The sequence below is a fragment of the Gavia stellata genome, chromosome 7, assembly GCF_030936135.1.
Source record: "Gavia stellata isolate bGavSte3 chromosome 7, bGavSte3.hap2, whole genome shotgun sequence".
NCBI classification, from domain to species: domain Eukaryota; kingdom Metazoa; phylum Chordata; class Aves; order Gaviiformes; family Gaviidae; genus Gavia; species Gavia stellata.
Genome location: NC_082600.1, coordinates 50,294,748 through 50,320,130, shown reverse-complemented (window position 1 = coordinate 50,320,130; position 25,383 = coordinate 50,294,748). Strand labels below are relative to the sequence as shown.

Sequence of the window (25,383 nt, the reverse complement as noted above, 5' to 3'; positions counted from 1 at the left end):
GGTAGGAAACTGGGTCAGCTGACAGGACGTGCCCTGTAACGTTACCTCCCTGTAGCATTAACACGCGTGTCCTTCTGTGTAAGGGAGTTTCTGAAAGTGGGTCGTTGTCAACGGTATAGTTTCATTTGCAATTATTGGAAAGTCTTTTCTCTCTCCTAAAAAAAAGAAAATAAAAAAAGAAAAGCATGATTAAACCACATTTCTTTTTAAACTAGAAAAAACCCACCTAAGACTGTTTAGTATTTCATTTCTCAAAGCTTGGCAGTTTTCCTGTATTGCTGTCAGGAGCCTTGTCTTTTCATTCGGCTTCATTTCTGATTACAGATTATTCATTTATGGATGGGCAGCTGTAGAAACTTGCTTCTTGCATATGCAAATCAATCATGGTAATGTTTATCATAAGGAGATTTTTGTGGCAGTCGAAAAGGGGTTGTGGCAACATGTTCTTGATTTCAATTGTATCTTCTGCAAATGGAATTGGCTTCCTCACTCACCTTCAGTGGATTTTTTTTTTTTTTTTTGCCATTTACCCCTTGGACTAGACACTGCTCACTAAGCAAGCTGTTCAATTCACTTACAGATCATGATTTTGGAAGGAGCTGGCAGAATGAGTATCAATTCCAGCAGCAATCTACTCCACCAGCAACCTTCCTGGACAGACGGCTATTCCACATGCAATGGTAGGAGGAATTCAACGGCTCTGAGCCATGTTTTTTGGGGGGAGCCAGGGGGCAAGGGGCTACTACACCTTTAAGTATGCACAAGTATTATTTCTCAGTAATACTGATTTACTGGAGTTTCACTTCTGGTGAGAAGAATTTCCATTTGTTACTTTATTTGTAGAGGGATGAACTCGCAACACTAAGTTTCTGAAAGTGACCATTTCCTTACTGGTTCTTTTTCTTAAAATGAATTTCATGTTGTTGAAATTGCCAAAAGTTCCCTCTCCTCAGTCCAGAATTCTTTCTCTCTTACCTTTACCCCCCACGCCTTCTCTGAACCAACATTACTCTTCAATGCTAATCACCCCTCCGGCTTTCCAGGGGAAGAGGCTTTTTGCTCCTTTACTGTATTTGCTTTTTCAGCTAAAATTACTAGATAGCTTTCTAATTAGACTGGCATTAGAGCACTAGATAGTTTGTGATCTGAGAATTTTTCTTCTTTTTTCTTACTCTTTTCTGATTAGATGGCTGTATATATAAAAATATGTTCATATATATTCTCAATATAAAAATATAGTTATAGACACATATCTATCTCTATATATAGCATTTGATATAATTTTTACATTCTTTTCATCACTCAGTCAACGGGCAAGCCTTAAAATCTAAGTAGACAAACACATAGTGCAGTTGTCTTTCTAATTGAAATAATGCCGCAACAAAACTTACAATCAAAGTTCCCACTCAGTGAAACTCTTGTTCTTTTCTATGTGTAATTTCTAAATACACAGGAGTACATAAGCGTGCACTTAACAATAATAATAATAAACGTGCCGACCTGCCTGTAACAGATTCATGGGAAAAAAAAAGTCCTGGCTGAGTTTCACTTTCACGAAGGGAAATGGTGGGGTCTATTTTCATGTTTCCAGTGTGCACCTCCTCAGCTTATGTTTTAGAGGGACAGGAAAGTGAAAGCTCAGACCAGCCTCTACAATCATTCACCACTTCACTTCCTTTTACCTAGCTACTCTTTCCTCTCACTAAAGCCTCTCCATTTACATTAGGAGTCTAGTGGCCTCCGAAATTCGCTTCTGAAGTGATGGGAATACATATCAACCTCCTTTTCAGGGAATACTTGACAGCTCCATCAAACCTTTATTCTCTGACATACCACACTCTCAATCATTTCCACGCTCATTCCCCAAATCCTTCAACAGGAGGATGAGAAACAGTCTTGCAAACTCCCTAAGTTACTGACACAGACCTTGTTGGCCAATATTGATAAAGAAACCTAAGTAACCGTGGGGATTTTTTGTGTTTACCTGGAAACTAGCATTTTGCACTGTATCTCAACCGAAGAGACCTGAGGTCTAGTGGGACCTGAGGGGAGGCGATTTCCTAAAATGTGCCAACTCTGTTGCTTGTGGTCCTCTAGCAATATCCAGTGTTGTCAGTTTTTCTCACAGCTGTATGGTTATCTTTTTCTTGGGGAGACAGAACTGGTGCCACATCCTGGAGTGGGGTTACTGTAGAGCTAGATCATGGCAGTCTTTCCTCTTCCTGGAATTCAACACTCATTCTCTCATCCTTAAACCCTTCAAGCACTTGTGAGCATTTTAACACGTCGCCGTCTCTGCCTGGCATACTCCATTGTCCTCATTTCCCAAGGAATAAATTGCACTGAATTCCTTTTGCCAGCCCTTCTGTGAGCTCAGACCAAAGCAGTCCTGCCTTTGCTCTTATCTTATATAATTATCCTATCCCCACGTAAAATTTATTTCATTTGCACACGTAAATTATTGTCCTGCAATGACATACATGAGAGCAGTTTAAAAGATTGCCAAGAAAAGATTCAGACACCCTAACAAGAAAATTAGGCAGCTTCTGTAACTAAAAATGAGTTTTATAACTGCATTCAGAAATCACCTTACCTGACTACAGAAATAATATGCATTCATTGGTACGCGAGCTCTATCATGAAGCTGTGGGCCGTACTGATAGGCTTTTACTGTGGAGCAATATGACAGTGCCTTGGCTTTTACCATTCTTTGATTGAATCCCACAGTTCATATTCAGTTCTTATTAAGTACTTAGTCAAAGAAAACTTCCACGTCATATTATGAAAATTTTGCAAGGCTTTTCCATCATTTTCTGACGCACTAAAATTATTTTCCTACACAAAGATCAACACACCTTTTCAACAGTACTTCTGTAAGGTATCTCCATCAAAGAATTTTGGTGTATTTAGCCAACATTAAGAAATTAATTCCTACGTACTCAATCTGCCAAGAGACATGTAATGTAATAATTCCCAGTTTTTAACTGGAAAACCGAGGCAAAAAAAATAACAATACCTTCTCCACTAATAGCTACTGAGCTAGTGTTAAGGACTGAGAAAAGAATCCAGATCTGTGGACTTCCAGGGCATGCAATTTAGCTGTAGACCTTTCTTGTCGTCAACATAATCCTGTGGTGCTAACAGAGACAGTAAATACCTATTTTCTTTTCCAGTGTCTGGCAGCTTCTATGGAACCCAGTGGCACGAAATACACCCGCAGTACTGGACTAAGTTTCAAGTCTGGGAGTGGCTGCAGCACCTCCTTGATACCAACCAACTGGATGCCAACTGCATACCCTTCCAGGAGTTTGATATCAACGGGGAACATCTGTGCAGTATGAGCCTGCAGGAATTCACTCAGGCAGCTGGGACAGCAGGACAACTGCTTTACAGCAACCTTCAGCACCTAAAATGGAATGGTAAATAGATATTAAGCAGAGACGCACATACAGTGGTCTGAATTCTGGGATCTTCCGAAGTCGCTTACGTTCCCCAGAGACCTACCTGGCACATCTCATTTGCTACGTTTGCTATACTGCTTATACCTTATTCACTGTATTGCTAAATTGCTTAGATATGACATAAGGCAGAAGTCTGAAGGACCAGGGGAAAGGGTATGTTTCCTGCTCCAAAATTAGCCCTCTGGCTCAGCTGTAGCAGTTGCTGCTTGGATCTAATAGCTTTGAGTCTTCTGTGCTCGTTGTCATACATCCTATCTGCCATATGCTTTCTTGCAGGCCAGTGCGGAAGTGACATGTACCAATCTCATAATGTCATTGTGAAGACAGAGCAAACAGGTGAGTAACAGTTGGGTAACGTGTCTTTTAGTGGTGACAAAAAGGGGAAACTGTCCACTCTGAGAGAGAGATATCAAAATGGCATTAAATGAAATGCGAAGTCTGTCATGCAGAATAAAAGAAGTAACACGAGTATCAGTCAACATCTGCTTTTTGAAGTTTCGGGTAGTCCCACCGTATCTTAGTTTGCATGTGGCCACATTTGCGGGGAGACCTGTGCAGTATCAGCAGTCTGTACTGATATTCGGAGTTGGAATAGTTTGCAGTGCTCAGTGAGTGCAGCTTTGTAGACGACTTCATTCTATGCTTCATTCAGCAGATTTCAAAATGACTGTTTTCACAGTATTCTCAGTTTTAAAAAAAGAAAAAATATTTTGTTGTGAAGTGCTGCTAATGTTTGAAACATGAGAAAATTTCCAAACAAAACAACTTTGAGAGAAAAAAATGTTGCATTTCCATTTCTTCACATGTTTCAATGAAACTGAAATTCAGGTAGTATTTTGGTCTGACCAAATCTGTATTTTTCCTGTGGCAGTCTTTTTTTCCAGGGTGTTTATAGCTAGATCCCTTTCCTCCCAGGACTTTTTTTCACTGAGAAAAGAACTTCAACTCGGTTCCATCCTCCTCTTCAGGCCTGATTATTTTCCTGGTTCCTTTGCCAGAGCACCTCTGTCCATATCCAAACACTCTCTATCCCACTAGTCCCAGCCTCTTTGTGTGTGGGTGCGTTGATGAGCCACGTTCTAATACCTCCTGGCAGAACAAATACAGATTCGTAGTGTGCAATGTCTCCGACAAATACTGCCAGCTTGTTTATTCAGCTAACCCAGAGGAGCCCAACCTCTCCAGCCAGGGACACTATTCACCTTCTCCTTGCAGTGGGCAAGCATTGCAATCTGCAATCCACTCCCTGCCTGCGCCCGCGTAGTGCGGGTGGTGTGCATGCCGCAGCCTTGATGCTTGCCATATAGGAAACGACAGTAATCCTTTAAGTCCTGATTTATGAGATCTGGGTATAATATTAGGTCCTCCTCCCACCAGAGATACACAGCCAGTGCAAAGTATCTCAGCTGCATGTCCTGGAAAGGTCAAAGCCCAGGATTAACCGATGGTTCTCCTAGCTGTGCGGAATCAGGAGTGGCATGCTGGGGCTCTGGCGATACCAACCACGGGCAGTGGGAGTGGGTTTACTTTCTGCAGATTGGGGCTGCTGGGGAAGGGACTCCTTGTGACCCAGCCAGATGGGGCTGGAGGTTCAGAGGGGAAGCCTGCCTCATCCTAGTAGACAGTCGCAGTTGTAAAGACATGGGTACTGAAAAAGGCCAAAATGGGAAAACAAGCTGTCTCCCCATGTTCTGGCTAGGTAAGGCCTGTTTTCAGAGGCGACATTAGGCGGATCAGGTGTCCAAGCAAGCAAAGGGTGTGTGCTATTGTAGGAACACAAGCTCTGGGTGCCCAAACATGCAGCTATTACTTAGCATGCCTGCTAAATTCCTGTGTCATAAGTGGTAACTCAGCCAAACATGATGATTTGGCTATAACTCATTCTTGGGTTTTTGATTTCATTTATATGAACATGGAAAAAATTAAGTAAAACCTTGATTTGAACCTTACATCTCATCCTTTCTGACCTGGATTCAAAAGAAAACGAGATTTTTAAGGCTTCTGACCTCAAAAATGCATTGTGAAGAGAGTAATTTCCTGATCAATGTACCGGTCATAAAGACAATACTTCTGTTCTGATTATATTGATCCATCTGACCAGAAGGTCACTAGAGAGTATTCCTTTTTAATCATGAAGGTGGGTTTTAGGTTAAGGATGGGGACTTGATGTGCCTGGAATAAAATGGCCCTTCATCTAGGATTAGGCTTTGATGTTTCTCACTATGTGCTTACACATGAAGCTCTGTTTCAGAGGGGACTTTCGAGTTCTACCGTCATAGAAATAAATACTCATTATAAGCATCCTCCTGTTTTACTAGATACTTGAGAACACTTTCATCTCTATGGCACCAAAGCGCTGTCATAATCACCAGGGGCTGAGAATTCAGGACTGGATTGGGTAGAATTAGAGTTGATCTGGCGTAGGAAACCTCCTTCAAGGCCAGCCATAAATGATATATTAGCCAGGAAAAGGAAGAGCCTACTACATTATTTCTAAAAGTCAGTGCCTTGTGTAAGTACATTTGCCTGAGTATGCAAAACCCCATCCGTAATTTGAGTGAAAGGAAATAAGTTTGTGCATAGCCCCTTCACTTCTTGGTTCCCTTCACAGCTCTTTTTTTGCACATTCCTTATTCCCTCAGTCATCAATATTCACCTCTGTGCTAAAAAACGTTCTTTTAGTGATCTGATTTTCCTTTTGGTCCTTTACCTTCAGATCCGTCTTTAATGGTGTCCTGGAAAGAAGAGAATTACCTGTATGACAGTGGCTATGGTAGCACAGTAGGTAACTAACATCACAATATTTCATGCATTTCTGAGATGGTTTTATTGCTGTCTGAGGCTATTACTTTACATGTCTTCTTTTTAATTCCCAGAGCTATTGGACAGTAAAACATTCTGTCGTGCTCAGATTTCCATGACGACACCAAGTCACCAGCCTCCTGGTAAGGAACTTGTAATTATATTGTTAATTGTTTGTCACTTGTCCCAGGGCTACAGACATATAATAGTCTCTGTGGTCTTGTGTTGTAGGATTGAATCTGAGCCTCCAGTAATTTTATACCAAGCAATACCAATTCTGACAGCTCTTTTAGCTATCATTATTACAATAGTTTGCTTTAAAGAAATGCTTCTCTCTTCTCTCTGTCAAGACAAAGAAGATCAAATAATCTGCAATCTTCACAAATCTTTTCAAGTGACTGAGTCAAAGGGGAAGACGTTAGTGTCAGAGAGACGAGACCTTCCAGCTCCACCACACTTTTCTGTGGTGTAGCTGGCTATGGGCAAATGAGTGCCATGTTCCTCCCCAGAAGCGGCTGCATTTCCCTAGTGAGCCAGTGGTTCATGCTGAGTAGGTTGCTAGGTTTGGGGCCAGGTTTGGGGTCGGCCCAGCGGAGCCGTGGGGCGGGCACCAAGCCCTCCGCCCAACTGTGCCAGCAAAAGGGCTTCCTACTGAAGCCCATCTCAGCTGACGGCAGGGCAGGCACCGCACGCCTCCACCCCTCCACGGTGCTTCCACGAGGCAAAGATGCAATCTGCCTGCTGAAGGGCAGGAGAAAGAGCAAACCCGTTTGCCACAGTGCCTGGCGACAGCGCGGTCCGGGCACATGTGTCGGGGCGCTCCGTGGGCCGTGTCCTGGGGGTGGGTGTGCAGCAGGAGCGGAGGGGAGAGAGCGAGGCAGCGGGAGAAGGGGAGAGCAGAGATGTCAGGGAGCGAGAAAGGGGGGAAGGAAAGGCGGGTCCTTCTTAGGAGGCTGTTAAGCAAACAGACCTGAGGGAGAAAGCGGTGGAAGTCACGGGAGGACGAGAAAGGAAAGCAGGCTGCTGCAGATGCAGCCTCGCAGGCGCGCTCTGCTCCGGGGACAACCCTGTGCCTCTGCACGTGGGTGGCAGTCACGGCCTCTGTGCCTGCCCCTTCGCCGCATCCCCCGGCCTCCAGCGCGGCCGGACTTGCCACCTGACCTACGGTTTAAACTAATGCACTCAGCAATAAATAAAAAAACAAGCGAGAAAGCCTGACCAGATGAAGAAAACCACCAAACCTTAAAAAACCCCAACGAAACGCTCTGTTTGCTTTCTCCACCACCTCCACCCACTCTCACAAGATGGCTACCAGGATTTCGGAGCTCTCTGACAGGACTGGGGACCTGTCAAGATCCTGGCACGGTGTGTTTACCCGCTGACTGCTTAAGCCTAGAGCTAGGGTGGCACGCCAAGGGCACAGCCTCCTGTAAAAACTAAATTTGTATATCCCGTAAAAAAATGGCTCATTCCTGAATCATATGCAAATACCGTGCAACCTTTTGTCAAAGGTTTTGCAAGACAGCTTTGTTGAAACTGCATCATAACTCTTTTCATCTGTCAGGCCCCAGCCGCCTAACACGGCATATTTGAAACCGGTCTCCACGTAGGAGCGGAGGCAGAGCGGGAGGCTATTTACACAGCTGAAATCCAGAATAAATCACCAGCTAGGCAGAAGGCAACTGAACTTCCAAGAATAAATCTCCAGCTAAGTGGAGCATAACAAACATTTGCAAGCGAATTGTGGCGTTTTAAAATGAGACAGATTTATATAACAGGGCAAATAAAGGACTGGGTCCTGCTGTCCTCGCCTGGAATTCCCACAGATTTTTAATAACATCAGGGGAATCGTAATCGGAGGAAAGTCAGTGGAATAAGCCTCATTTTACTTTTTCCCCCCAAGCTGAGTGAGGTTCAGGCTAATTCCTGCTCTTTGAGAGTGGGAAGGCAAAATGACTCAGAGCGCGTTTGCTGCTTGGGGGTCAAGGACAATAATTATGTCAGGCTCGGAATAGTGGAGGTTAGGCTTCTCCTCGCTGACCTGTTCAGTTTATGTTTCCAGTTATGTATGAATAAAGCAAGTGTGTGAATAGCTTTGCATCTACCTTTTCACATGCAGTTATTGCAGTTGCTTGTGCAAATCCAACAAGTTTCTATGCAAATGAATATTTCCTGTGAGTCATTTTCCCATGCAAATGCCCGGTTTCCATGAAAAGTATGATAATCGTGCATTCATAGAAGCTGGGAAAACGTGCGTGGGACCTTAAGCTTTGCTTTCTGGAATTCAGGCATGAAGTACGCTGAAAAGCAAACACAGAAGGGGCTCCCTCTCAGGACTATCCCACAGATTTTGCGAGACTTAGGGCAATCAGATGAAAGCTATTCATTAATGACAAGAGAAAGCCGGGCTGCAGTGGTTTGAGGGCGGGAGGGTTGAACGTGCAGACTGCGAGGTCGGTTACAGTCATGAACAGGCGGAATTTTTCTTTTTCTTCATTTCTGAAGAAACACTTGTGCCAGAAACCCTATTGCTCCTCTGGCTGGCTGCAGGTGATAAAGTACCATCGATGAGAAATGGCTTGTTTCTATGGCTCTGAGCCATGGAACAATATATGCATGTCCAGCTGCCAAAAACTCCTACCAGCGCAGCCCCGTTCCCCCCCGCCTCCTGCTCCCCCCCAGACAACAACGCTTTGCCAGTTCATTATGTTTTAGTCAGGTAGGTGTTCTTTACATTGGTACTAGTGCATACATTTCACATTAGATCATCTCTTCAGAAACAAATAAGCCCCCAAAGATACATGCTTCTGCAAAGTCTAAGACATAATGGGACAATTCAGGATTCCTTTTATAGACGTGATAGTCTTATTTTTCTCTCTCTCACACATAACATGAGGTGAGGTATTTGTTAATCAAATTTAGGTTTCAAAAGCCAAATGTTTAGCTCTGCATTCATTCTTTATTCATCAATGGTCTCTTTGTGAAGTGTGCTGATTAACATACAGTACAGAAAACAAAACTCTCCCCCTTCCTCTTCATTTAGATTACCTTCTGAAAAGTGATTATCTTTAAAAGAGATATTCGTTCTTTTTTGTGGTTTTATTTCTTTCAACCTGCTAGTCAATGTAAAGCCTTTAATCAAATTTACAAATAGGCTTCATTTTCCTTCTCTGCAGATCCTTCAGATGTGAAAAAATCGCAAGATCATACCCCAAAGTCCCACACCAAGAAGCACAGTAAGTCGACATCCGTGTTTATAATGGTTGGTTGATTGAAGGAAAAGAAACACATTGAAAGCAATTCCCCTTCGGGAGGGAAAAGGAAGCATTTTGAAAGCAAAACTGGTTAGATCATTATTGTGATTGAATCCTCCAAGGATCTGACTGTTTCTGGTACTGTTTGCTTACGTTATTTTTGACTCAGTAGTGTTACACTTTTCAAACTGTTTCTATCTGTGAGGGCTTATGGGGAAGCAACCAGAAACCAGTTGCCTCTGCCCTATGTTGAGCTGGGCTAGTGGACTGGAGTAAAGGAATGATGAAGGAGACCCAGGATTAAATCAGGAAGGTCTGTGCATGGGCATGGCCACGGCCGCGCCCGTGCCCGTGCCTGCCTCCCAAGACCCTCCTCAGCATCACCTTGCAGAACTTATTATGCACAGCATCATGAGCAAGCACCCGTCCCTCAAACCTTCTTCTCCTCTGATATGACAGTCTTTCCGCTCCCCTCGTCTGCTTTTTCTGCTAGTTTTGATTCAACTTGACTCTGAAGACAGATTGCCATAATTGTGATTTCTGGACATACTTTACTGAGATATTTATGCTGAAAATATCTTGTGTGTGTCTTTTGCATCCTGTGTCATTCCTTATTTAAAATAGAAAACCTTCATATTGGTCCTTCACTGCTTTTTGTAGTATTTGATTTCATCCTGTTTCAATATGGTCTCCAGATTATCTGTTCTTCCTGACTCCTGCTCTGTGACTTTGCCCAACCAGACCTCCTGAACTTTTTATCTGCACACAGATATGGTGTTTCTTTTTGTGTGTGTATATCAAGGTTGTTAATGAAGGGATTAGATAGGACTGGTCTGAAGACAAACCTGTGAAGAACTGAGGTCACTTGGTTTGTTCTGCTTAGACAAGAGAAGGCTGAGGGGTGACCTCATCACTGAGGGGTGACCTCATCACAGGCTACAACTTCCTCAAGGCGGGCAGCGGAGGGGGAGGTGCTGATCTCCTCTCTCTGGTGACCAGAGAGGACATGAGGAAATGGAATGCAGCTTCCTCAGGGGAAGTTCAGATTGGGCATTAGGAAAAGGTTCTTAACCAAGCGGGTGGTCGGACACTGGAACAGGCTCCCCAGGGAAGTAGTCAGAGCACCAAGCCTGTCAGAGTTCAAGGAGCATCTGGATGAAGCTTTTAGTCATATGGTTTAGTTTTAGGTAGTCCTGCAAGGAGCAGGGAGTTGGACTCAATTACCCTTATGGGTCCTTTCCAACTTGAGATATTACATGATTTTAAGAACTCAATCACAGCCTTGGCATATAGAAAAGGTCAGCTTGTCATGCTGGGCTAATCCCCTACATTTCCAGTTTCTTCAGTACTGCTCTGTGTCATGATCTATTGAGTATGCTGCTGATACCCAGATAGATTCTGTCCACCACACTTTGTTGGTTCTAGAAAACAATTATAATAACAACAAAAAATATTGGATCAGTTGACTGAAATCTACTTCTACACTTGTTCACTGTATACCATTTTCTATTTACCTTCACATATTTGACTAGCTTGTTTCCTTCTTAATTTGGTCTAAGCCTTTGCATGCTTTTGAAGTCAGACCAAAGGACTGCTATCTTTCTGGCCCACCTTGTCACTGCCTTTGTTATTCTTCATTCATAAACTACTACCTCTGACTTGTTGGATTTATTTAATCTTATTTTTCTCTTTGACCTGGGCTTTCTGCTGCCATCTCTACAGTAACTGTGGGATGGGTTTGTGCTTAAACTGGGAGGCCTACCTGTTGAACTTAGAGATCTGGTTTTGCCTTTTCTGATATCACGGTCAAACTTTTTTATATCCTTTTCACATACAATTTTGGCTAGCCAGTTTTGTCACTATCCCTCTATTCACTCTACACCTTCTTACTTCTTTAAGACTACCTAAGAGACCTGGGACCAAATACTCATTGATGCAGAATGGCATTTCACCTCCTTTGTCTTCTGTCTGTCTTTTAAATGCGTGGAGATTCAGTGCCTGCTTCACAATTATCTTCACTGTTTCACGTACCGCGCGATAATATCAGGTTACATGCCATGATGTAGAATAATATCAGCAAAAAAGGGCAAATGAGATGAGGGGAAGACTTAAACATGTTATCTTCAGGGCAGAAACAGTGCCAAAGGCAGAAGGAAGCAGTGGGTGGTTTGGACTGCTTCCCCTGGTTGCTGGGGCTCCTACCTGCCTGCCAAGGGGCTCAGACACTCACCTCCAGCCTCAGTGTAAAGGCTGTCAGTGTTTTTTGCCTATATATCTCCAAGGTGGGGGTTCTGCGCTCCAGCAACTATGTCCTGTCCCTACCAAGTGGTCACCATCTGTAGGTGACACGCTGTAAGAACATGACATAAAAATGGCAAGCACAGCCCAGAGAGCTCTTTAGACACTCCTTCCTCCTGCCCCCTTTCCTCTTTCAGACCCCCGAGGAACTCATCTTTGGGAATTTATTCGAGATATTCTTCTCAATCCTGAGAAAAACCCAGGATTAATCAAGTGGGAAGACCGATCAGAAGGTGTCTTCAGATTTTTAAAATCCGAAGCTGTGGCTCAGCTGTGGGGAAAGAAGAAAAACAATAGCAGCATGACTTACGAGAAACTCAGCCGGGCTATGAGGTGAGCTGAGATGTTGCTGTAGAAGACTGCGGCCTGTAAAGAGACTACCTGGATGGAGAATCTAGTTGACTTTTAAAAATGAATTGTCAGCAGCACCAACTGCTGTCTTTGACAGCTGAGTCTCTCCCACTAATTTTGTGATTGTAACACTATGTTCTTCTTTGTCTTTTCTTTTCTTTCCAGTTTCTGTATACTGTAATATATATATAATATATATAAATACATTTGTGTTATATATATAATATACATTCAGTTGCTGTCCGCTCAAGCGACCAATGTAGAAAAGAAACATGGTTGTAGCAAGCTGAAAGTTCACGTGTTACTGAAATGGGAAGGCTTAAATGGCCCAGTAATGGCCAGAGACCTTGTTATTTCCAGCAATGTTCAGAAACCAGACATATCCCCTCCCGCCCCATTATCTTAAAATAGGGTTACAAATTCTATGTGAGGATTTTCTTTGCTCTTGGCTTTACTATTTTGAGCATTTTTCCATAATCTATGAAAATTCAAAATGTATTTTTAAATGAATGCTGAGATTCTTTCCTGGTCTGATTTCAGATCCTGGCTTATCTGGAAAAAACCCCACATTAAATCTCATAAGAGTGTGTGATAAATACAGCAATATGCTATGACCTGAAATATGGTGAAATTCAAACTCAGAAGATAATTAATATAAAGTAAAAAGCAGACATCATTTTTTTCTTCTCTGGCTTTCAGTTACAATAATCTTAGGTATTTTATATATATATCAATAGAAAATAAAGACTTTTCAGCTACCTGAGGGATTGCCTAGCTGGCAGTGGCCTTTTAGGACCATAGGTGAATTTAATCTTAATTCTTTTTCTATGTTCTTGTTTTAACAGATACTATTATAAAAGAGAAATCCTGGAGCGTGTGGATGGTCGGAGATTAGTATATAAATTTGGAAAGAATGCCCGTGGCTGGAGAGAAAATGAGAATTAAATATGTCAAGAAATAACATTTAAAACACCTGGATGTAAATATTCAAAGACTATTTTCTTATATTTATGTACCAAACTGGGGTGAAAAACCAATTCTACTTCTGTCGGGAAGAAGGAACATTATCATTATTGGTGTTCAAATTATTTTATTTGAAGTATGTCCTGTATGGGGAAAAAATGTACACAGTTTTCTGTGATATAAGATAACATTATAGAATTATGATTATTTTTCCCTTCTTGTGAAGTTTTTCTTTTTTTTTTAAATCATACAGGCATAATGTGATTTACGAGTCATGCAAAAAAAGGGAAGGAGTGAAATACTAGGGCATTTAGGGAGTATGATAATCCACTTTGGAAGGCAACTGTAAGTGGAGGAAACAGTAAAGCATCTCTGAGCCAAGTAGTCTTCTTCCATAGTCAGCTGGTTTATAGCTTTCATTGGCCAATATCACTTGTTCCTTCCCTCCTCTGATTTCTGAGTGTTTTAACACTTTGCTAGCTTCCAGTTGCTTTTGTTGAGTCAGACGGTGGGTTCCTCTTCGGTTAGTTTATCCCAGCCACGGAGACCAGTGGCTCTTCAAGGTGGCTGTCAGCATTTATTTGGAGAACCCGTACTACCTCCACCTCTGGGACCTTCTTTTGTAGGCAGAAGTTTAGGACCTGACCTTACCTGGTACTGAGTATCCTCCCTAATCTCCAAAGGGCATTCAGCTCATCCCAGGAAAAGGGCTATTTGTTTTTAATGAACATCTTTGAGGTGAACTGCAGGAAGAGAGTCAGTCTCAGGGACCAAAAGCTATTGAAGGAAGATGATGGTTTTCTGACTGGGCAAACTTACTAACAGGCAGCAGTTTCCCAGTAGAAATATTAATATCCCTCCCACCCTCTTATATTCCTAATTAAAGCATTCAAATCCATGCCATATGAAGCAGTGAGGAGGTGGGCAAGCAGAACATATATTAATCCCATGGCATGAGGGAGCAGTCTCCCCAGTTCCTTCAAGTCGTATGGTCCTCCTGGCAGATCAAGTCTCACTTGGACAGATACTGTCAAAAAACCTTTGAGAAATGCAAAGCTCCATTGCGTGTAAAATATTAGTTCCCTTTGCTTTTCTCAAGTCTAACTCTATAGTGTATTTGTATTTGTCAACTGTGCTTGGGATTCTTAGTTGGAGAAAAACCCACCAACATAAAGACACTGAGATTTTGGGGACATTCAGATCTGGGTCAGTATTTTGGACTCGTCTCTAGCAGTGTTACGCGGAGACTGAATGTTCATTGGCACTTTTTCTTTCTCCAAGTCACAAATGCTTCCTGCTGGCACCAAGCACATGCAGAACATGGGGAAATAAAAACTAGAGGAGGCAGCACTTCACCAGGTCACTGAGTACATGAGATGTGGGAGTTGAGAAACAGGATTTTCTTGGTGATGTTAACAGAGGTGAAACCAAGATCGATTCAAACTCACTTCTTCAGGGATGGGGAATTTGGAAAACAATAACAGGGGCTGAGAAGTCCAGGCCAAAAAAAAAAGAAAAAAAAAATATTAAGACTATTAAATCCATCCGATATCCATTTCCTCAGGTGTCCCCTGGATTTGAATCTATATTAGCTTGAAATGCAGCAAGGTGCAGCTGGAGGTTGTAGGATATTCCATTTTTTGTTTGTCTTAAAAAGAAATAGAGATGAAACCAAGAGACAACAGAAGTATCAATATAAAGGGTATCAAATGTGCTTAGCAACAATTTGTAGGCAAACATGAGAGCCTAACTTGTTATCTACACATGTAGGGCATGTCAAACAATAACACCACCTCCTACACTGTGTATGCCAGAGCTGTCACCATCAATTACCCATACATGACAATTTTTACTTTTCATAACCTGGGTGGAGAGAAGTTCATCTTATTTACAAATCAAATAATAAGCCTCTGTACTTCAAAGCATTTTTTTCTCTCAGTCTAGCTCTGTCTCTTTTTTTTTTTTGACTGACTGTGCTAGCCTTGCTTGCTGTTGTGCAACTCAATAATTTCCTTTTTTTAGCTTGATTAGCTACATTCCACTTCCTTTACCATCTTTTTGTAGTTCATATAACAAGAACCAGGCCACCAGACGAGGAGAGCACCTTCACTTTGCTCCACCCCACGGTTATTTGCAGCCCTTTGCTTCATGCTCTTCACCCTCCACCCCCCCTGCCCCCCCAATCCACATCTTGGGTGAAAATCTGAAATCAGTGGTACCATCACAAATCCGCAGTACGGTCGTACCTTATCTCAGGTTAACATACATCTTACAGCAACTGCTTGTAATACCTTCAGAAAGCTGCTTTCTACCAAATCTCTACCAAACTTCTTGGGAGATAAAATGAGCTTGTGATATACATGTGTCACCACTTGGTTACGGAGCAGCAGCTAAACCTGCTTTTAAGGGTTTGGGAAGATAAAGCTTTATTTAGAAACATACCATATAAATCCAGAGAGTGATTTACGCTGTGGTGCATTATAAATGCCAGTCTTCCACTGTCACGTCTTTTAGCCATGTGGAAATGGTGCGAGTTTCTATTCCCACTCTGCAGAACTTTTCAGACTAGATACTTGTCATTCAGCATTACAATAGCACAAAGTTGGAACAGAAGCCAGCCAACATTTACTCTGTTTTACAAATATATTAACCTTTGCCTAAGACAAACACAAAAAGACTGTTTGAAACTACAGTACTTGCCAAGGTCAGATGCAACCAACCAAAGGCAGTCTTTTTACCAGACCTGAGCAAATGGAGAAAATGAAGAGATGAATGTTTATGTAAATTACTATTTAAACAAAAAGCATTTCTGATTGCTCTTTTATTTTATATTTCAGAGGCTGAGCAATCATATTTTTAGATGTATCCTTTAAGTTAGCAGCTGCTGAACTGGTAGCACCATGTGTATAGATTTTTATTGTACCATAATTTTTCATATGTATAAAGCCCTAGATAGGATAGTATATTATATTTATATAGTTACATGCAAATGACAATGTCAAAGGTGTTGGCATGAGCACTCTCAAACTGTATTTTCTGCACAAAATTAGAGCAACTAACTCTAAAAACACCCTGAGGAACTGTATGTAGGCTGGTGAACTACACAGACATTAAAATGTTTAGTTACATTTTCATCTTTTTTTCTGCAGCACATTGCATAATCCCTGCTTGCTTCTCACAGCATCATCTTCAGTGTACATGTGTGGAAACAAACCCACGTTAGATTTTTCACTATCGCCATTGTAAATCTCAGCTTGGAGACTATGTATCACAAAATGGTTCTAAACACTGTTTCTATTTTTGTGGATATGATGCAAATTGAAATAAAACACCCATGAAAGACATTTTCTGATGAATGTTCATCTTCCCTTTTTTATGTCTTGATATCGGAAGGGACTAATATGAATTCTTTCAATATTGGAGATGTAACTAACACAAAATCCAATAGCTTAAATTTACTAATATGCTGAATAGCCCACCTATTGTGAAGATACTGGATTGTCAAACCTGTTTTATGTCTCACAGGCCTCGCTGGAATACTCGATTATGTCGACACAGCCAGCTTGCCTTTCTTGTTCGGCTGCTAAACTTTACAAAGATCTTACTTCAGCACTGATTTAACTTCAAGGTATTTTGAAGTGCATGCAAGGGCTAGGCTGATTAAGGATGCCATTACTCACACTGAGCATTTCCTTTATGGAATCAAAGCAGCTAAAACTATGAAATCCTGTCCTTCGTGTTGTTTTTCCATCTAAGTGGTGGCTACAAAACCACTCAATGAACAAAGAGAACATCTCTCCTGATTCGGTCTGCAGCTTGAGGAAAAAAAGTAAAAACCCCTATAATTAAGACAACGTCGAAGTGGGCCCGTATGGCATTTGCGCTCTATGGGGGACTGTGGCTGTACCAGTACGGTGCGAGGGTGCAGTGCACGGACCTGCAATGAGCCAACCTGTAGCCCCTGCCGCTGCCCGGCTGGGAACGCCGAGCTGGCTGGCAGCGCGGGGCACCGCGGTAGTGCAGTGCGGCACGCCTGCTGTGGCGAGCTGTGCTTGTGGCCGTGCCAGCATGGCTGGAGTTGGGCTTGAATCTCAAACTGGGAGCTTCACTGCGATGGCACGAATCACACTGTCGTGCTCTATAATCTACAAACGTGCGTAGTTTTAAACAAGTGAGTTATTCTACTGTGTTTGAAATTATGTATGTGGATGTTTGAGGCTGGTGGCTCTAAAAGTTTGCAGTCTATCTTGAATCAACTTATATTCAAACCCAGAATTTCAAGGGGCTCCAAAATTATGTCCACCTAAGTAGGGGAATACGTCTGAATTTTAAACACAGGTACAACCCCCACGTTTAGCATGCAAAACCAGGCCAGTGACCCCAAAAGGTTGTCATAGTTTGAGAACTTGGGTGTCCCAAGCGAGGTTTCAGAAGGAATTGGAACCAGATTTCAAGCAAGTTCAGACTGAATTTTAAATAAGCACACAGCTGGTTTTCCAGTAAATGGTCGGGCCTTTTGTTACAAGCGAGCTGAGGGCAATATTTGAGACAAAGACAAATGAGAATATTGTTTGGAAACATGCAAATAAAAGCACACTTAAAAAAACCCAAAACTCTTCTTTGGTTGTGACTTAAAATCAAGCAAAACTTAAGCTTTCAGCTGCATTCTAAGGCCACATGAAATAAAAATTCAAGGCAAAATTCAGAGTTTGCAAATCCTATGTAAATTGAGAAGAAGTAAGAGGAGTACTGTAAACACAGTCTACCAAGCTACATCTAAACCTGATACAAGTCTGTGGGCATGTCTACATCAAGGACGAGTGAGAATTGCTTCAGGTAAGTGAAATCTGGTACTGCAGAAAGATGAGCAATTAACAGTTACCAATACTGATAGCTTCCAAGAAGTGTAAGTGGCATAGTTATAATAGTTTGAAAGATAGATTATCTATCTGGGTTTTCAGCATTTGCTCCCTTGCCGATAGAGCTTTGCACAATGCGGTCTAAGTCCTGAGCTTTGTGCCAGCCAAGAATTTCCTCCGACAACCACTCTTGCTGCCTTTCCCCAGATATTTAGCTCCTTCAGTCACCTGACTCTGTTTCAACAGATTAAAATGTTAGAGAAAATAATGGGGAAAGAAAAAAAAAAAAGCAGGCGAAAAAGACTGAGTAGATGGCCAGGTCGTACTGCACCAAACAGTTCTGTGTGGAAATACAAAGGTTGTATGCACAAAAAAAGTTGATGACATCTAAGTCAGTCTATTTATAATCTTTCCATCAGAGGTTGGTTGCAAAAATTAAACCTAAATTAGCGTTTACAAGTCTAATTATAACTGTAAGGAGAAAAAGAAATTAGAGAAATATGCCTATGTGCACTGCATAATCTTACGAGACTAAAAAAAATTTAATTATGAAAGTAAAATGACTGAAGCACTATTTCTGCTGAATAATTTCCCCCCTCTGTCTTCAGAATGGTGTGATATTCTCCTTTGCTTTCATCTCATTTTGAATTTTCAACAACGAGATTCAGTCTCAACACAGGGAATGAAGACGGAGGTGGATGATCTGGAATGCTGTAGCAGGTATTGCAAAACAAATAGGGAAACTATAGCTTCTTCTTCCTAAGTTTTTTGGTTCCTTATTCAGCATTTACACTGTCCCTGGGAACAAGGTGCTTTGTGTGAGGTTGGGGATAAATTCAGTCTAAAGACGTGATGTCACTAAAATGAAAAAGAAAAATAAAATTATTTTTAAGATCGCAAATGTTTCTTTTTCTACAATTGAGGTTCTAATGCATCTGCCCCAATCAGTTACTATACCATGTAGTATTATTTTTCTTCAGAAAAGACTGTTAACTTGACTAGCTAAATCTGGTTTAAAAGGGCTGATTATTTCTATAAGAAATTTGAAACACGCTCAAGTATTTACATTTTTATTTAAGTAACCCTGCATTTTTTCTGCAGGAAAAGACAAACACCAAGATACATTTTATGAGAGTATTTTCACGTTCAAAAGCTCTCATTAGCAAATTTTGTTGCTGAAAACCAAACAGATTTCTAACATATCAGGAAAAGAAACAACACAAAATAAATAATTTTATTTTATTTTGAACTTTTGAGAAAAGGTTATGCAGTAACCTTCCCTTTATCCTTTTGTTTCTGCCTTTTACATTATAGTCATTGCACCAGCAGTGAATCTGATTTAATGAATGGAGTCACCCTTTAAAAAATATTTTGTATTTTCTATATCCTATTGAGCAGATGAAGACACAGGGAAATTTTAATTACTGACAGCACCTGTTGACTATCTTTCTCTGTAAAGTAGACACGTACGTTTGGGACATATGCATGCTGACATATCCTGGATGAGATGTTCCCACAGGAACTGGCTTGACTAAATGTCTTAAAGAAACTGTTACATTAATACGATTCGACTGCAGATCTGTTAAGCAAACAATTCAGCAACGATAACGTAAATTCAAACCTGGTGAGAAGCCCCAAAAGCAGACAGACTGTCAAAGGAAGCTCCAAGCGGAGTGTTGGTGACACTTTCGTACTTCTCCAGTGACTCCCCTGTTTTTAGAAGTTACAAAGATAAACGTAGAGTTGTGAGCGACTTTAATCGCGAAGCTCGAGACTGTATGAAAATCCCATGCTCACTATGCTGCCATCAGAGCTCAGCGTTCAGCTGCGCCTCACTGCAAAATTTGTTCCGGTTTGAGGTTTTTCTAGGAGAACCCTATTAATGAAAATTTCTGGGTAAAAATCAGCTGCACCTGGCAGTTGGAATTATATTTTGCTTAAAGTGTTACAGCTCACAGCAGGTCTGACATAAGCAATTATATTTTTTCATCAAAATTAAACTAATTAAGGATCTGCCCCATGCTTTTTACATCCTGACGGATCATTGCTGCTGCCTTGCTTACCTTCCTTTCTACCACAGGACCTCCATCACTTTTCACTGTCATCCCCACTTCGAATGCTAGAGGAAAAGTGGGAAAATCTCGACACAACCTACAAACATCTCAGCACTGCAAATTTTTTTGCCTCTCAAATCTTGTTGAGGAACGGGGAGACAGGCTGTGCCAGAAGCGCAGTTTCTGTTCCTAGAGCTGGCCTGCAAGGCCTGCTCAAGAGCAACACCAAACGTGCTTTTGCCCCATGCCTTTACAAACAAGATTGCTGCATACGCAATACTTCTTGGCCCTGGGGAATTAGCAATGCTTCATAAATACGTGTCAGCTTGTGTTATACATTGTAGGTATGTCTTGTAGTTGATTTTTCATTTGTATCTGAGCCTGCAGTTTTATGCCACTCTAGATGTTGAGACAGATTCTTCTTCCAGTGCTTTGGTTCAAGTGATTTATTAAGTCAATTAGATCACAAAGTGAGATTAGCAGGTGGACTCCTTATTGCAAATATCACTCATTGTGACGATCACTGTATTTCCATTGGCAGATGCTTCTTGACTGATCCCGGATTTTTACGTAAGTATATGATATGTGCTAGGATGTCCTTGTTTCAGGCTATGGGTATTTCGGTGAGGAGTGAATGCCTTTTTAAGCAACGATTTCAGTATCAGTGACATCTTGTGAATTTTGCAGAGGAGCCTCCCCCTCTCTCCTCTAAGGGTGGTGAAGAGACTGTCATAGCATGGAGATTCTCTGAAAGCCTCCTTCTCGAAACTGAGGGTGTTCAGGGGCTGAACACAACACTTTATAAGATGCTTTTTAAAGCTCCTTTCTGAATCTTGAAAACTTCAGGCAATAATGTGACCTGCAGCATTGTGTGGCAAGGAGATTATTGTGCTTCACAGCTCTCTGGGGAAGGCTGCAGGATGGCTCCATAGCAACCTACGGGCGAGGAGAAGCACTGCGTTTATCAAGATTGCAGCCTCTGGAGACTGTAGGATTCACTGTGTACAGAGGTTTAGTGCCACTGGACACCCTCATCTCCCAGGCTGCAGGTCCTGCATTTCTCAGATGTGCCAGGCAGATGTAGGCTGAAGATTTTTAATATTCTTGAAGAAGCACCCCAAATGCCGTGACTGTGAGCCCTGCAGAGAGGTCAGGAGGTTCACAGGACTGTTGACGCTCCTGGAGGTGATGATGCCATGAGGATGATGAGACACAGCCCTCCGCTGGAGATCTGGAAGTGCTCTGGGAGAGTAGTCTGCACCTTCTGCTTCAAGTCTTGCCAGTTTTGCTTACAGTTTGTCAGCTCCTGCCTCCAATCTTTTCTTCCATTGCCTTTTCCCAAGTGGGGCAGTGATAACATTGCTCGCTGTACCCACGGAAACTGCTCTTTCCCTGGAAGGGAATGTAAAGAGTTTGTCCTTCAGCCCCGTGGTCTTCTGAGTTGGCTTTCATGGGCTAAGACCAAACCAACCCTTTGGCTCTAGCTCACACGGTTATAGGCTGTGAATTTGCCAAGTCAGGGAAATCTAAAAGTGCAAACCAAATCTGCGACCAGGGGCTCCAGGAGAGAATGGAGGATCTCACCACAGGTCTGATGTTGCCCCGTTTCCTGTGGACTACAGTACTTCTCCTTGACACAGTTGTCCCACCAAGCCTGTGCCCGAACACTGACATGAGGAGAAACAACATTCACCACCAAAGACTCACAGGCTGCAGTCTTATGCTGTCTAAGATCCCTGTATTTTCAAAGAAAGCTTAAATAGGCAGACAATTAATTAAAAAAAAAAGAGGGGGGGGGAAACACCTTGAATTTCATCCTTCTCATGGCAGATACAATCATAATGTCTCAGGTAATTATCTTTGCATGAGATGATGATCATTCATTTTAGGAGTATATAAAATCTATGAGTTGCGATGTGAGGCAACCTGCAAGTCTCCATGCATCCTTCTAGAGTTCCCTCTGTACTCTCATATCTCTCTCTAAATCGTACCTCCTCTCCTGGGGGAAGGCTCACCAGAGCTTATCAGATTCAATTACTGCTGTTTCATATCAATGTTCTCATGTGAAACCAGAATACGAATAAGCCAAGACTACCTCCATACCCCCAAACAATTACAAATGTCGATGATTCACCAGTTATTCATGCCAAACCAATATTTTTCAGTATTTTATAGTTCATGAGTGAAACATTTCAGCATGTTCAGGCTGAAATCATTGGCATGCCAGGAGGCATCTAATGGAGAAGGGCACAGGGATGCATGGCATATTCAGCAGCTGTCACGAAATCACATATGGCTTATGGACACTCTCCACTTTTCCAGTAGGTTTGGAGGGGGATAATAAAAGTTATATTTGCTTTCAAGGAAATTTAGAGTTAGATGATAAAGCTAATCCAATCTAATACTTTGCCCTTCCACCTCCCCAGACTTATCCCTGGCGCAGCCCGGCTCCTGCCCACTGCTGTCATCCCTGCCCAGCCATGCCGGTCCCCACGGCTCGGAGGCTGCCCAATGGCCCTGCAAGCTGATGCACTTCTGCAGAGCTCTGATCGAGCTGACGCAGGTGACGGAGCAAACCACCCCATTGTGTCAGCCCCCCTCATACCCGCCACTGTCAGCGGCTGCGGAGGACTGGCAGCATGTCAGGTGGAGCACTTCTTTAATTTTCCTATAAAAAAAAGAGATCAGGGTTGGCAGTGCTGAAAATGTGAAGAATTGGATGACTGCAATAAATTTTGGTGCTGACAATCACCCTTTGGCTCCCTAGAACCTGAGCTCACTACTTCAATGAAGGAAAGTAATTCACACGCTGGGCTGTGTGCTTGTAGCGGTGAGGAGCAACCCAGTGCTATCGAATTTAAGGGGGCAGAGTACAAAGACCCATTGTCAGTGTCCCAGGATCTGAGCAAGCACCAACTCATCCCAAGTATGTTCTGTTGCCATGAAGTTTGGTCTCCGTGAACAGTTGTAATGAGACCTGCCCTTTATCTTGGTTTCCATCAGATGTAATTTTTCAATACACATACAATGAAAAGTTATGTGCTGGAGTTTAAACCCCTTTTTTCTGGTGTGTAGAAAGAATTTAATTCACTATGCACGGATAACCCATTTGTTTATGCTCAAGTTAAGAACAAAGCCACTAATGAGCTTTGCTGTCACCTTTAATGAATGGTTTCACAAGATAATAACTCCATGCGGCTACGCCCAAGGGCCATCAGCATTTTTAAAGCCTCTTTACGTTTCAAGAAAAAGTCGCACTGTAACAGCCAGCAACACTGTGGGAGAAATATTACAAACTGATATTTTAGTCGGACATCAAGGTTACGAGTTACAGGGGACCTGTGGGCAGAGAACCTTTAAGCAGATTCCCCGCCCCAAGAAGGATGTGCACCGGCAAGCCTTTCCTCAGCTTGGAGGAAGGCAATGCTGGAAGTGGGGCCTTATCAGTAGCGTACGTTCCAGCTCAGCCACCATGTGAAACACCTTGAGCTTGATTGCAGATTAATTTAGTCATAGCCTGTTTAAGCTGATGTGAGATCCGTGCTGAAAGGGCAGCTCTGGCTCCCTTGTCTTGTCACTCTGTGCCTGTTGTTGCCTGGTGTTGGCACCAGTACTGCTGCATGGGCTGGCTCCGCTCACTGATAGAGCCCAAAATTAGCCTGAAATGAAAAAGGGTACATTTTTTGGTTGGATCTGCACATCCTGAGGTCACAGGATCATCAGTCACAACTCAAGGGAGAAGGTAGAAACCTGCAGTCAGAGGAGAAGGAGAGGGAGATGGCTTCCAACCCCTTTAGCAGCCGATTCTGGTTAGATCAGCGTAAGCCGGTTTGTGAAACCTCAAGTGATCGCCTGCTTCATGGAGAGGACTGGGGGGACCTGGCAGGTATTGATAGATATAGCAACACCTTTCCTTAAATTTTGTATGGTACTGAAATAATTTTGTGTTTTACTTTTGCCATGAAGTTCTCTGGCCTTAAGCATGCTTCTGTACGCCTAGCGAAGCACAGGTCTCCAGCGACTGGTGAGACTGGGTTGTGAAACTGGGGAACTGCCCCCCCTGCCCCACCACTTAACACAAAATGTGGGAATCCAGGATGATTGCAAGCCTCCTCTGCTAAGCAGCAAGGACGAGTTTGGAGCTAGTAACACAGGGTGTTAGTTTGGGAAAGATACCTCCCACCAGCGAGTGTCCTCACAGGATGGTGAGCAGGTCGTGTGAGTCACAGGGATCTCTGAAACTCTGACATCCATGCTGCCTGGGAGGGTATGCATGGCCCACGCTGCTCGGGCAGTAAGGGAAGAATGGGGATGAAAACTACTGATAAATGGGTTTGGGTGTCTGGGTTTTTTTGGGGGGGAGTGGGAGTGTATATCACCAAGATGAAGAGGTGTGTTGTAAGTGGTAGAATATAATTAAGAAAAGGAGAAACTGTGAAGATGAGTTTTGGGAATAACTTCTTGACTGTGCAGCTTGTCCTTCTGAAGGGCTGTTTGTGTAGCTGGAGGTGCTTGGGCTGCAAAGCTGCCCTGTGCTCACCGTGCTGCAGTGCGCGATCAGAATTAGAAACCATTATAACTGTAATGACTGAAATTGCAGTCTGATGCATCTACTCCTTTTGAACCATGGATGCTGCATTTGCATATTAATATCTGAGAACAATTACCTCATGTCTCCTAAGGGAAGTGGTTGAGGCCCCATCGCTGAGCACCAGTAGGGCCTGATTTTCAAAGGTGGTGAGCAATCACCTATCCCATGAAAAACCAAGATGGAAAATAAACTGCAGATAACAATCTGGTACCAACAGAGGGATAGGATAGGTGTGACCTATTATGGTTTTTTCCATCTCAAAATTTTATGATTTGGCTGTATGCATTCACTTGATATGCTAGTTAAAACAATAAAATAAAAAAAAAAATACTGTGTGATCAACCCACACACCTCAGTTCCTCAGTCAGTTCCCACACCTTCATTCCCCAGCCCATTCAAAGGGCTTGGTTGAAAAAAACCCAGAGAAACCACAAGTGGAGTGGATCATCACAACACTGCAAAGACTTGGTTACAGACAATTAATTTCTTCGGGCTAGATTATTCCCTGGACTTATGCATCTGTCCAAAGGAGCAAGGCAGAACAAAGCATCTCCCACCTGATGCTGAGCAGCGACTACATGTTTGGGTTCAGGTGTGATGCCCTGCTCAGGCATCTGTTCTGCACACGCCTTCCCAAAAGCAAGGGCGCAGGAGTCAGGGGCAGTCATAGCCATTCTTCTCTGTCTCACGCAGTGGAAAAGGGGAGATGGGAACTGCTCTGTGAGGAGTAAAAAGATGCTACTTTCTTCC

General features: G+C 42.6%; 1 protein-coding gene across 3 annotated transcripts; it reads left to right on the top strand.

The window, feature by feature from the left end:
- Positions 1-580: 580 nt before the first annotated feature.
- On the top strand, positions 581-13,111 carry EHF (ETS homologous factor). Of its 3 annotated transcripts, none has more exons than XM_059819854.1 (8): positions 581-680; positions 3,174-3,419; positions 3,738-3,797; positions 6,178-6,246; positions 6,338-6,406; positions 9,449-9,499; positions 11,953-12,148; positions 13,012-13,111. In XM_059819854.1, exons 1-8 carry the CDS (start codon positions 584-586, stop codon positions 13,109-13,111), a joined length of 888 nt encoding a protein of 295 aa, XP_059675837.1. In that variant the 5' UTR covers positions 581-583. The 3 variants fall into 3 exon arrangements, with proteins under 3 accessions (XP_059675837.1, XP_059675838.1, XP_059675836.1); XM_059819853.1 differs by having other exon boundaries at positions 584-680; positions 9,440-9,499; XM_059819855.1 differs by lacking the exon at positions 6,338-6,406 and having other exon boundaries at positions 9,440-9,499.
- The last annotated feature ends 12,272 nt before the right edge of the window (positions 13,112-25,383 follow it).

Coding starts and splice junctions, on each gene's coding strand:
- EHF (XM_059819853.1), top strand. CDS start 584: ATGATTTTGGAAGGAGCTGGCAGAATGAGTATCAATTCCAGCAGCAAT. Junction 6,247..6,337: donor TGGCTATGGTAGCACAGTAG/GTAACTAACATC, acceptor TTTAATTCCCAG/AGCTATTGGACAGTAAAACA. Junction 9,500..11,952: donor GTCCCACACCAAGAAGCACA/GTAAGTCGACAT, acceptor TTCCTCTTTCAG/ACCCCCGAGGAACTCATCTT.